We start from the raw sequence: 14,298 nt of genomic DNA, 5'->3' as shown, positions 1-14,298 counted from the left end.
ATAAATCAATTGAAACCATAAAGTCAATGAATGAAGATGAGCAGAAGGTTTCACAGAGAGCCCACGGGGAGCTGCGGCATACCATCAACTGTGAGAGTGATGGAGATGGACGCCCGTCCGGCTCGGTTCTGAGCGACGACTGTCCACTCTCCAGAGTCCTGTGGCATGGCCGGGACGATGATCAGGGACTGGGTACCGTCCTCTTTGATCACTATCTTGTGGGTGTAGTCGTTGACCACTTGTTGTCCTGAGAAGGTCAAGTGTGGATTTTGGTTATGATGAGGACAACAAATCGTGTGCAAGCACACCTTACTGAAGAGTTGCCTATTTTTAACTCACCGTTATGGAACCAGAATGTGTCGGGCATCGGCCTGCCAACGACCTTCAGGTCGAATCTGGCAGTTTGCCCCTCGGAGCATCTGCATGATGAAGGTTTCAGGACGAAAACAGGCTTGTAGAGTCTTTCCAGCTGAGCCTCGTCCGTCTCGTCAAGTCGGCGGGCCGGAGAACGTCCGGGAGAACGACTGGAAGAACGTCCAGGTGAGCGGCTCAGAGAGCGAGGAGATGTGGATCTGAGGAAGGAGCAGAGTCGTCAGCACGGAGCTCTAAAGCCAGTCGCTGGGCCTCCACACCGAGACCCGATCCTCACCTGATTCTCTGCATCGCTGGCTGCGGTGTGAACCTCTGAGGTGTCGCAACTCCGGACGGCTCCACGTAGAGCTTCCCAGAGCTGACGGAGTTTCCCTTCATGTTGGTGGCGAAGGCGGTGTACACGCCCTCATCCTCCGGGAGCACCACGGGCAGGCGGAGGCTGGCTCGCCCGTCCTGAAGAGCCTCCATCTGGTAATGGTCACCAGCCCTCATGCGCTGTCCGTCTTTGTACCAAGCAATCTGGGAGAAGACAGATTGTTATTGTTGGACTACTGCGGATGCTTACGTGCAATTCCAATTTATATCTTTAATCCCAAATTCTTTAAATATGTAGTACCTTGGGGAGTGGGTTTCCAGCCATCTTGCAGTGGAAAGTGACTCCCATTCCCTCCATGATCCTATAGTTCTTGACGGGAGTGTCAAAGACGGGCTGCACGGCCTCATTGGGGTCAGCAGTCACCATCAACTCTCCGTCCTCTGTCACTATCTCTCTGTAGCTAATCCTCATAATGCAGAGTTCAATCTCGTGCATGATCCTCTGCTCAATGGAAGAAATATGGAATTCCTGCAGATGAATTGAGACCCAACGTCAGATATTTGACCTTAACATCCTCAGGTGCTCAGGAGCTCTTTGGCAGTCATTTATAGTTTTAACATTGTTTTAGTGGTGACATAAGGTTATCTGAATATTGTCAGAGTCCCAAGAAACATTGTAAATGATGTGAATACAAAACAGTTTGAACCAACAACGTGACCCGATCACATCACATGTTGGGAAAGTCTCTGACTGGCTCATGACGCTCGTACCTGTCCAGAGACAATGGTAGTGCTCATCTGCTCCATCCTCGTAATGACCACAGGAGGAACGTCTCCCACTCTGGGCTCCTGCACCATGGCTGTCATTTCAGTCGTAAAGGTTGCTTCCTGTTTCTTCATGTAGACTTCGTATTCGTCTGTGAGCAAAACAAAGCCTTCCATGTTACATGAGCTCAGAGAAAAACAAGTGATCTGCAGCTCTTGTTCTGAAGCCAATGCCAACATGACCTCTCCAGTGAACGGTGGAGTCGATGGAGACGGTCACGTACACTCTAAAAAGCCCAACTTCAAATTTGTTGTCCTAACACATTTTTTTAAGTTGAGTCAACAAATGCTTTTGAAAAAAGTTGAACGAACTCAAAGTGTCAATTTCATTAATAAAGAGTGGAATCCACTTAAAATGTTAAGTTGAGAAAACTTAATATAGTGGTTTGGGCATCTGCTGAGGTAACTAAGGCCACTGCGCATGTATGTCAGTAAACACACACACACATATATATATACAAATACATATATATATATGTAAATACATATATATACTACTTTAATCTCATATTTTAAATAATATAAAAATATTTTCTTTAGCCCCTGTTTAAAATACATTGGTTTTTGATACCATTGTTTGTTTATTATATTTAGATATAGATTAGATTTGGAAGGATATTGTCCATTGTTTAATGGCAGATTTGCTCCAGTTCAGGTTTTTGTCACTTATTGAATTAAAGGGAGCCTGTACCGTGAGAGCAAATGTTTCCCTGTATTTTGCTCAATTTATTTATTTAATTTAACAGACTATGAAGATTGAAATACTATAATACTAATGTGTAGGAGGTGACTCTTGTATGAAAGTGGTATATTTTAGTTTTAAAAATCTGCATAAAAATGTCTTTTGACTTTTAAATTGTATTGTTACAGAATGGGAAGAAAAAATATGAAAATTTAAAAGAGGCGGTGAATATTTATTATAGTCTCTGTATGCTTGTTTTCTCAAGCAGCCCAGTTTCAAGGGAATGCCATTGTCCTTCTGTGTTGTATATATGTTCCATCATATACCATTGTGGCAGCGGGGGGTGTTAAGGCTCGGCTGCAGAGTGGGTGGAGCGGGGGTGTGGTTCAGGGAACGGTGTCTGATTGTCATCAGCTGGACTGATTGGTAATCGGATTGGTAATCAGTCCAGCTGATGACGATCTGTGTTGGTTATCTGAGTCTGTCTCCATAAAGGAGCTGGACAGACAGGAGAGAGGAGGAGCGTGGAGAGCAGAGACACAGTCTGCTGTCGGAATAAACCTTATTACCGAATATCCCTCTGGCTACTTGTTGCTTATTGGTGCTTTAGGAGGAGGGGGGGGGGAAACCTACTCGTGAGGGCTACACACGTGTCACAACCATGTTCCAAAGATTGTTTCAGGCCTTGATTTTGGATTCACAAAACAGAATTTTGATTTTTATGGATGTGGCCCCTCATACTCTGCTGTCTATGTTCAAGTGTTGACACCTGGAATTCATATAGTTATGCAAACAAATGTTTAGTTATTGTTAATAAACATTTTGTGTTTTAAGAAGTTTGTTTTCTTTAACTGTTGACTTTTCCAAAGAAAACGGTGTACATTTTTAATTAATTTAAATGAGGGCAACGTTGCAAAGAATGTTGAGTGTACTCAAATAATGGGCAGTGAAATTTAGTAACAAAACATTTTAAGTTAAAAGTAAGTTCTCTCAACAAAAAATGTTAAGTGCTGTTGATGTATGTTTTTAATCTACAAGAACACACAATTTAAAGTTTCTCCAATTTAATATTTTAAGTGTTCGGAACTTAAGTACACGAGTAGATGTAACTATCAAATGCAATATTTTAAGTAGTGTTAACTTAAATACATAAGTACGTCTGAATAGTAAAGTTACATTTGACAAACTTAAGATATCACTTTGAGTGAACTTCTTATCATAAGTTGACACAACACATTAGCCCTTAGTTGAGTGAACTCAAAAAGGCTTTGCAGCTGGTTGCCTCACTTTTTTAAGTTGACTCAACTTTTTTTTTTTTAGAGTGTACCTTCGTCCAGCAGAACGGCGGAGGCCGAGACTTCTCCCAGCTGGTTCTTCACAAAGACAGAGTATTCTCCGGCATCATCCGCAAAGGTCATGGAGATCTCCAACTTGCATTCTCCCGTCTCCTTCTTGTAGGCAACTTTGTATCTGATGGACCATGGAGGAGAAAGAGCGTTTTCAAGGCCATACAATGATGGGGAGTGCCCCCTGGAGGCAGCAGTGACCATTACAGTCAACATTCAAATGATTTGTCTTCATGGTAAACGTGTAAGGGTTGTCCTAAAGGTCAGTCAAGAGAGAAGCATCTCAAGCAGCAAAAAGCTCAAGAAATGTCCGGAAGAGGCAGAGACGACTATCAAAGCATCAGATTCATACTGTTTCAACTTAACTATTGGCATCATTCATCTTTCAATTCTGCAGAAGAAGCTTTAAGGTTGTCCCACACTGTGAACCCGTAAGATATTTACTTGTTTTGTATGCTCCGAGTTAAATATTCAAACCCAAGACAGGAAAAAGATCACGTGCAGAATCATCAAATAAATCAAATACAAAATAACCCCCCGACTCTTCCTCTGGGGACCATGAAAGCATGAGCGCTGCGTACCTGTATCCGGTCGTGAGCGGGATGCCGCCCTTCTTCCAGATGATGTGAGGTTTGGGGCTTCCCCCGACTTGGCACTCAAACAGGACGCTTCCTCCTTCCACCAGCTTCTGGACGGTGGGCGTCCTGATGAAGAAGGGAGCGGCGGCATCGACCTCGGCCACGCTCACCTGAGACACGCTCTCCTCTCTGGCTTCTTCAGTTTCTCTGAAAAGACAAATTTGTTTCAGAATCACCGGGACCGAGCTGTACTGTTAGCCATCTTTAAACCCCACCGATGAAAACATGCTTTCTAGAGTTAATGTTCACCCGACACACTGCGTTAATTCATTTTGATGACTTTGAAGGATCGACTCACAGTTTCTCAGCAGTTTCAACATGTTCGGTGACGACAGCGATCTCCTCTCTGCTCTCGATGTCCTCGGACACTAGAGGAGGAAGTTAGACAGAAGATGAACTGATGTGAAAACAATGGACTAAAGAGGTACCCGTACAGTCAGAGGGACATTCCAGATGTCTTATTTCAGTCATCTGGAATGCAAACTAATCTCCCACCCTCCTGTACTGACCCTGGACCAGCAGGTAGCAGGAGGTGCTGACGGTTCCCGCCTCGTTGGTGGCGGTGCAGGTGAAGCGTCCGCTGTCTTCGGCGAACACCTCGCGGATCACCAGCCGGGCGAACCCGAACTCGTAGCTTATCTGGAAGTCGATGGAGCTCTCGATCTTGTAGTCCTCTCTGAACCACAGGATGAGAGGCGTGGGGTGACCGCTGATCTGGCACTCCAGGGTCATCGACTCGCCCTCCGTCACGTTTGTGTTCTTCAAACCCTGCACACAAAACAACACTTAGGAAAATGCTATTTTCCCACAGCGGCAATCATATATTTCATGGTTTTGAGGGGGGGAAAGGACACTTACCGACACCAGTGTGGCCGGGATCACGGCGACACCCGTAGGTACGGCTGCTGCCTCCATCACCTGTCGAATAGTCACGGATTGGTTAGCAATTAACCACTGAACTAAAATACATGACTTCAAAAATCCACAACAAAGGACCCAACTAAGCAAACAGACGCTGGACAAGACTTCCAACGTGTTCTACACATCAAACATATCAAGAAAAGACATGTGGATGGATGTGGGGATCCTGGATGGGCTCAAGAGGTGAGAACGAGGTTGTCAGGAGCATCGTTCAGGTTTTTTAGAGAGATATTCACCCAACTCAAGAACACCTGATTTAAAACTAGAGTTAACATTTGACCCCTGGACGCCCCCGCCCCCCGTCTCTGTGAAAGACAGCAAACGAGAACACCTCTGTAGGCAAGAATCCTGTTTACATGTTTCCATAGCAAGAAATATGACAAATGTTGAAAGTCCATCAAGAGTCTTCCACAGCAGTGAAAGTGCAGGAAAGTCAACTGGTAACCAAACTCAAGAAGATAAAAGAGCAACTGGGACGTCTTCACTGGCGATGAAGAGCTTCCTGCTGGAAGGCCAAGCGTACGATGGACTCAAACACGTCATTTTTGTTTGTGTCTTTCTCGCTCTTCTTCGACTGAAGACGTAGCGTCTCGGTCGGTGAACCCTTCACAGCCTCCCTTGTTCATACCGAACTCAGAACCAGATGAGTTCATGTCCCAATGGTGGACCTTGTGGTCGCAAGAAGGACCTTGTGGTCGTAAGACAGACCTTGTGGTCGTAAGACGGACTTGTGGTCGTAAGAAGGACTTGTGGTCGTAAGACGGACCTTGTGGTCGTAAGACGGACTTGTGGTCGTAAGAAGGACCTTGTGGTCGCCAGACAGACCTTATGGTTGCAAGAAGGACTTGTGGTCGTAAGACGGACTTGTGGTCGTAAGACGGACCTTGTGGTCGTAAGACAGACTTGTGGTCGCAAGAAGGACCTTGTGGTCGTAAGACGGACCTTGTGGTCGTAAGACGGACCTTGTGGTCGCAAGAAGGACCTTGTGGTCGTAAGACGGACCTTGTGGTCGTAAGACGGACTTGTGGTCGCAAGAAGGACCTTGTGGTCGCAAGAAGGACCTTGTGGTCGCAAGAAGGACCTTGTGGTCGCAAGAAGGACCTTGTGGTCGTAAGACGGACTTGTGGTCGCAAGAAGGACCTTGTGGTCGCAAGAAGGACCTTATGGTCGCAAGAAGGACCTTGTGGTCGTAAGACGGACCTTGTGGTCGTAAGACAGACTTGTGGTCGCAAGAAGGACCTTGTGGTCGTAAGAAGGACCTTGTGGTCGTAAGAAGGACCTTGTGGTCGTAAGACAGGACCTTGTGGTCGAAGAAGGACCTTGTGGTCGTAAGATGGACCTTGTGGTCGTAAGAAGGACCTTGTGGTCGCAAGAAGGACCTTATGGTCGCAAGAAGGACCTTGTGGTCGTAAGACAGACTTGTGGTCGCAAGAAGGACCTTGTGGTCGTAAGACGGACCTTGTGGTCGTAAGACGGACCTTGTGGTCGTAAGACAGACTTGTGGTCGCAAGAAGGACCTTGTGGTCGTAAGACGGACCTTGTGGTCGTAAGACGGACCTTGTGGTCGTAAGACAGACTTGTGGTCGCAAGAAGGACCTTGTGGTCGTAAGACGGACCTTGTGGTCGTAAGACGGACCTTGTGGTCGTAAGACAGACTTGTGGTCGCAAGAAGGACCTTGTGGTCGCAAGAAGGACCTTGTGGTCGTAAGAAGGACCTTGTGGTCGCAAGAAGGACCTTGTGGTCGTAAGAAGGACCTTGTGGTCGCAAGAAGGACCTTGTGGTCGTAAGACGGACCTTGTGGTCGTAAGAAAGACTTGTGGTCGCAAGAAGGACCTTGTGGTCGTAAGATGGACCTTGTGGTCGTAAGAAGGACCTTGTGGTCGTAAGACAGACTTGTGGTCGCAAGAAGGACCTTGTGGTCGTAAGACGGACCTTGTGGTCGTAAGACGGACCTTGTGGTCGTAAGACAGACTTGTGGTCGCAAGAAGGACCTTGTGGTCGCAAGAAGGACCTTGTGGTCGTAAGACGGACCTTGTGGTCGTAAGACAGACTTGTGGTCGCAAGAAGGACCTTGTGGTCGTAAGAAGGACCTTGTGGTCGTAAGAAGGACCTTGTGGTCGTAAGAAGGACCTTGTGGTCGCAAGAAGGACCTTGTGGTCGTAAGACGGACCTTGTGGTCGTAAGACGGACCTTGTGGTCGTAAGACAGACTTGTGGTCGCAAGAAGGACCTTGTGGTCGTAAGAAGGACCTTGTGGTAAGACGGACCTTGTGGTCGTAAGACGGACCTTGTGGTCGTAAGACAGACTTGTGGTCGCAAGAAGGACCTTGTGGTCGTAAGAAGGACCTTGTGGTCGCAAGAAGGACCTTATGGTCGCAAGAAGGACCTTGTGGTCGTAAGACAGACTTGTGGTCGCAAGAAGGACCTTGTGGTCGTAAGACGGACCTTGTGGTCGTAAGACGGACCTTGTGGTCGTAAGACAGACTTGTGGTCGCAAGAAGGACCTTGTGGTCGCAAGAAGGACCTTGTGGTCGTAAGACGGACCTTGTGGTCGTAAGACAGACTTGTGGTCGCAAGAAGGACCTTGTGGTCGCAAGAAGGACCTTGTGGTCGTAAGATGGACCTTGTGGTCGTAAGAAGGACCTTGTAGTCGTAAGAAGGACCTTGTGGTCGCAAGAAGGACCTTGTGGTCGTAAGACGGACCTTGTGGTCGTAAGACGAACCTTGTGGTCGTAAGACGGACCTTGTGGTCGTAAGACAGACTTGTGGTCGCAAGAAGGACCTTGTGGTCGTAAGACGGACCTTGTGGTCGTAAGACGGACCTTGTGGTCGTAAGACAGACTTGTGGTCGCAAGAAGGACCTTGTGGTCGTAAGATGGACCTTGTGGTCGTAAGAAAGACCTTGTGGTCGTAAGAAGGACCTTGTGGTCGTAAGAAGGACCTTGTGGTCGCAAGAAGGACCTTGTGGTCGTAAGACGGACCTTGTGGTTGTAAGATGGACCTTATGGTCGCACGAAGGACCTTGTGGTCGTAAGACGGACCTTGTGGTCGTAAGACGGACCTTGTGGTCGTAAGACGGACCTTGTGGTCGTAAGACGGACCTTGTGGTCGCAGGAAGGACCTTGTGGTTGCAAGAAGGACCTTGTGGTCGCAAGACGGACCTTGTGGTCGTAAGACGGACCTTGTGGTCGCAGGAAGGACCTTGTGGTCGTAAGACGGACCTTGTGGTCGCAAGACGGACCTTGTGGTTGCAAGAAGGACTTGTGGTCGCAAGAAGGACTTGTGGTCGCAGGAAGGACCTTGTGGTCGCCAGACAGACCTTGTGGTCGCAGGAAGGACTTGTGGTCGCAGGAAGGACTTGTGGTCGTGAGAAGGACCTTCTGGTATTAAACTCGAGTCATCAGGTGTTCCAGGTGACTGACTCCATTTCAACAGTTTGAGGCTCATAACCAAATCATAGCATGACTCTGGTCTTCATTTGGCTGTTCAGCATACAAATGTACACATATATTTGGGGACAGACCAAATGAAAGGAGCAATTTGATGGACGCGAACATGTAGACGGTTTGAAGAAATATTTTGCTTTTGTTACTCTTTCTGAAAATGTATCAGAAGAGAAAAGTGTCTTTCACTTCAATACAGTCAGAGCTTTCCAGAAATCTGCACCTGGTGGTGTTTTGAGGAACTGTAGCTCAACCCTTTGAAATTCTTTTAGCACCAGACCTCTCGTCCTGACTTAAACATGATATTTTACAACAAGAGGTTCTGGTCTGCATGTATATTGTGAATAATCTCGTCTCTCACCGTCTGTCCTCCAGGTTTCTCTAATGCATAACTCCCTCACCTGTTTGACCCCGGTGACCTGCTGCTCCCAGTGCTGCTGCTGGCCCATCTGGGTGACGGTGCTGCTGCTCATGCTGCTCATGCTGCTCATGCTGGTGTAGCTGGCCTCTGCCGTGAACTCTCCCTGCTTCCAGGGCGGCAGGACGTCGCCGGCGGCCACCGCCAGCTTGCGTGCGGCGGTGGGGGACTTGACCGGCCTGATGGGGGAGTACGAGAGTCTTGAAGTGGGAGAGGCCGGCCTGGAGACGGGGGATGGAGGTCTCGTTACAGCGCCAACCTCCCATAACATCATCGCCCCGCTCACATCCCTTCAGTACAACTACAACCCAACATCTTTCACTGAAAAGTTATATTACACGACACATTAGGTCGTACATGTGTTGCTTCTGGATCCGACTACTGAAGTTCATTATTACCAGGCGGCTCTAAAACATTTGTGATTTCATGTACAGTAAAAAATGTAATCAAGAAGTCTCAAAACGATCATTAAGAACAACGAAAGGCTCCTCCCACCTGACGGGTGTTGGTGCCTTCACATGACGGACAGGTGACGCCGACTGCTGGCGGACTCCGGACACCTTCGCCACTAACGAGGACTGAGTCGGGGACTTGGACGAGGGTTTGGGAGGAACTTTGGGGGGAGTCTTGTGAGCCAGCAGCTGAGTGAGCTGGGCTCCCTCCACATGCATCTCCATCATGGTGGAGCCCTGGAAGCTGGCGTCCATCCTCTGAGGACACAGAATAGGGACGAGACTCAACGACATTCAAAGATCCCGGATTAGATCACGATCAAATCGTATTTGTGGACTCATGAGTACCTTTTCCACTCTGGTCTGACGTGTCTGTGAAATCTGAGAGGTTGAAACCACGGTCTTTGTCTTCTTTGCTGGGACGGCTTCTTCACCTGAACACAAAGGTATAGTTTAGCAAGTTAAACTGGAACTTAATCCTCATCCCAGCATTATCTCAACATCGGTATGTCAACATGCACACAGGATCCCAGACTGGCTCAGATTCATCACCCTGATCCAGACTACAGTACATGTCACACATACATCCTAAAGGCCCTCACCCTGATCCAGACTACAGTACATGTCACACATACATCCTAAAGACCCTCACCCTGAACCAGACTACAGGACATGTCACACATACATCCTAAAGGCCCTCACCCTGATCCAGACTACAGGACATGTCACACATACATCCTAAAGGCCCTCACCCTGAACCAGACTACAGGACATGTCACACATACATCCTAAAGGCCCTCACCCTGATCCAGACTACAGGACATGTCACATACATCCTAAAGGCCCTCACCCTGATCCAGACTACAGGACATGTCACACATACATCCTAAAGACCCTCACCTTGATCCAGACTACAGGACATGTCACACATACATCCTAAAGGCCCTCACCCTGATCCAGACTACAGGACATGTCACACATACATCCTAAAGGCCCTCACCCTGATCCAGACTACAGTACATGTCACACATACATCCTAAAGGCCCTCACCTTGATCCAGACTACAGGACATGTCACACATACATCCTAAAGGCCCTCACCCTGATCCAGACTACAGTACATGTCACACATACATCCTAAAGGCCCTCACCCTGATCCAGACTACAGGACATGTCACACATACATCCTAAAGGCCCTCACCCTGAACCAGACTACAGGACATGTCACACATACATCCTAAAGACCCTCACCTTGATCCAGACTACAGGACATGTCACACATACATCCTAAAGGCCCTCACCCTGATCCAGACTACAGGACATGTCACACATACATCCTAAAGGCCCTCACCCTGATCCAGACTACAGTACATGTCACACATACATCCTAAAGGCCCTCACCCTGATCCAGACTACAGGACATGTCACACATACATCCTAAAGGCCCTCACCCTGATCCAGACTACAGTACATGTCACACATACATCCTAAAGGCCCTCACCCTGATCCAGACTACAGTACATGTCACACATACATCCTAAAGGCCCTCACCCTGATCCAGACTACAGGACATGTCACACATACATCCTAAAGGCCCTCACCCTGATCCAGACTACAGTACATGTCACACATACATCCTAAAGACCCTCACCCTGATCCAGACTACAGTACATGTCACACATACATCCTAAAGGCCCTCACCTTGATCCAGACTACAGGACATGTCACACATACATCCTAAAGGCCCTCACCCTGATCCAGACTACAGGACATGTCACACATACATCCTAAAGGCCCTCACCTTGATCCAGACTACAGTACATGTCACACATACATCCTAAAGACCCTCACCTTGATCCAGACTACAGTACATGTCACACATACATCCTAAAGACCCTCACCCTGATCCAGACTACAGGACATGTCACACATACATCCTAAAGGCCCTCACCCTGATCCAGACTACAGTACATGTCACACATACATCCTAAAGGCCCTCACCCTGATCCAGACTACAGTACATGTCACACATACATCCTAAAGGCCCTCACCTTGATCCAGACTACAGGACATGTCACACATACATCCTAAAGGCCCTCACCCTGATCCAGACTACAGTACATGTCACACATACATCCTAAAGGCCCTCACCCTGATCCAGACTACAGGACATGTCACACATACATCCTAAAGGCCCTCACCCTGATCCAGACTACAGTACATGTCACACATACATCCTAAAGGCCCTCACCCTGATCCAGACTACAGTACATGTCACACATACATCCTAAAGGCCCTCACCTTGATCCAGACTACAGTACATGTCACACATACATCCTAAAGGCCCTCACCCTGATCCAGACTACAGTACATGTCACACATACATCCTAAAGGCCCTCACCCTGATCCAGACTACAGGACATGTCACACATACATCCTAAAGGCCCTCACCCTGATCCAGACTACAGTACATGTCACACATACATCCTAAAGGCCCTCACCCTGATCCAGACTACAGTACATGTCACACATACATCCTAAAGGCCCTCACCCTGATCCAGACTACAGGACATGTCACACATACATCCTAAAGGCCCTCACCTTGATCCAGACTACAGTACATGTCACACATACATCCTAAAGGCCCTCACCCTGATCCAGACTACAGGACATGTCACACATACATCCTAAAGGCCCTCACCCTGATCCAGACTACAGTACATGTCACACATACATCCTAAAGACCCTCACCTTGATCCAGACTACAGTACATGTCACACATACATCCTAAAGGCCCTCACCCTGATCCAGACTACAGTACATGTCACACATACATCCTAAAGGCCCTCACCCTGAACCAGACTACAGTACATGTCACACATACATCCTAAAGGCCCTCACCCTGATCCAGACTACAGTACATGTCACACATACATCCTAAAGGCCCTCACCCTGATCCAGACTACAGTACATGTCACACATACATCCTAAAGGCCCTCACCCTGATCCAGACTACAGTACATGTCACACATACATCCTAAAGACCCTCACCTTGATCCAGACTACAGTACATGTCACACATACATCCTAAAGGCCCTCACCCTGATCCAGACTACAGTACATGTCACACATACATCCTAAAGACCCTCACCTTGATCCAGACTACAGTACATGTCACACATACATCCTAAAGACCCTCACCCTGATCCAGACTACAGGACATGTCACACATACATCCTAAAGGCCCTCACCCTGATCCAGACTACAGGACATGTCACACATACATCCTAAAGGCCCTCACCCTGATCCAGACTACAGTACATGTCACACATACATCCTAAAGGCCCTCACCTTGATCCAGACTACAGTACATGTCACACATACATCCTAAAGACCCTTACCTTGATCCAGACTACAGTACATGTCACACATACATCCTAAAGACCCTCACCTTGATCCAGACTACAGTACATGTCACACATACATCCTAAAGACCCTCACCCTGATCCAGACTACAGGACATGTCACACATACATCCTAAAGGCCCTCACCCTGATCCAGACTACAGTACATGTCACACATACATCCTAAAGGCCCTCACCCTGATCCAGACTACAGTACATGTCACACATACATCCTAAAGACCCTCACCCTGATCCAGACTACAGTACATGTCACACATACATCCTAAAGGCCCTCACCCTGATCCAGACTACAGGACATGTCACACATACATCCTAAAGACCCTCACCCTGATCCAGACTACAGGACATGTCACACATACATCCTAAAGGCCCTCACCCTGATCCAGACTACAGTACATGTCACACATACATCCTAAAGACCCTCACCCTGATCCAGACTACAGGACATGTCACACATACATCCTAAAGGCCCTCACCCTGATCCAGACTACAGTACATGTCACACATACATCCTAAAGGCCCTCACCCTGATCCAGACTACAGGACATGTCACACATACATCCTAAAGACCCTCACCTTGATCCAGACTACAGTACATGTCACACATACATCCTAAAGGCCCTCACCCTGAACCAGACTACAGTACATGTCACACATACATCCTAAAGGCCCTCACCCTGATCCAGACTACAGTACATGTCACACATACATCCTAAAGACCCTCACCTTGATCCAGACTACAGTACATGTCACACATACATCCTAAAGACCCTCACCTTGATCCAGACTACAGTACATGTCACACATACATCCTAAAGGCCCTCACCCTGATCCAGACTACAGGACATGTCACACATACATCCTAAAGACCCTCACCTTGATCCAGACTACAGTACATGTCACACATACATCCTAAAGGCCCTCACCCTGATCCAGACTACAGTACATGTCACACATACATCCTAAAGGCCCTCACCCTGATCCAGACTACAGTACATGTCACACATACATCCTAAAGGCCCTCACCCTGATCCAGACTACAGGACATGTCACACATACATCCTAAAGGCCCTCACCCTGATCCAGACTACAGGACATGTCACACATACATCCTAAAGGCCCTCACCTTGATCCAGACTACAGTACATGTCACACATACATCCTAAAGGCCCTCACCCTGATCCAGACTACAGTACATGTCACACATACATCCTAAAGGCCCTCACCCTGATCCAGACTACAGTACATGTCACACATACATCCTAAAGGCCCTCACCCTGATCCAGACTACAGTACATGTCACACATACATCCTAAAGACCCTCACCTTGATCCAGACTACAGTACATGTCACACATACATCCTAAAGACCCTCACCTTGATCCAGACTACAGTACATGTCACACATACATCCTAAAGGCCCTCACCCTGATCCAGACTACAGGACATGTCACACATACATC

At 47.7% G+C, this 14,298-nt stretch overlaps 1 protein-coding gene across 1 annotated transcript in view; it reads right to left on the bottom strand.

Annotated features, from left to right (window-relative positions):
* LOC130205281 (titin-like) overlaps positions 1-14,298 on the bottom strand; it is a 174,640-nt gene that overhangs the window by 158,435 nt on the left and 1,907 nt on the right. The window contains 13 exon segments of the mRNA XM_056432542.1: positions 83-247; positions 340-572; positions 650-891; positions 989-1,216; positions 1,459-1,604; positions 3,522-3,664; positions 4,122-4,325; positions 4,477-4,546; positions 4,688-4,946; positions 5,037-5,096; positions 8,944-9,181; positions 9,456-9,670; positions 9,761-9,846. Of these exon segments, the coding sequence (XP_056288517.1) occupies positions 83-247; positions 340-572; positions 650-891; positions 989-1,216; positions 1,459-1,604; positions 3,522-3,664; positions 4,122-4,325; positions 4,477-4,546; positions 4,688-4,946; positions 5,037-5,096; positions 8,944-9,181; positions 9,456-9,670; positions 9,761-9,846 (2,289 nt within the window).

Source organism: Pseudoliparis swirei, chromosome 2, assembly GCF_029220125.1.
Source record: "Pseudoliparis swirei isolate HS2019 ecotype Mariana Trench chromosome 2, NWPU_hadal_v1, whole genome shotgun sequence".
NCBI lineage: Eukaryota > Metazoa > Chordata > Actinopteri > Perciformes > Liparidae > Pseudoliparis > Pseudoliparis swirei.
The sequence above is the reverse complement of the archived record's forward strand: the minus strand, read 5'-3'. Positions and strand labels throughout refer to the sequence as shown.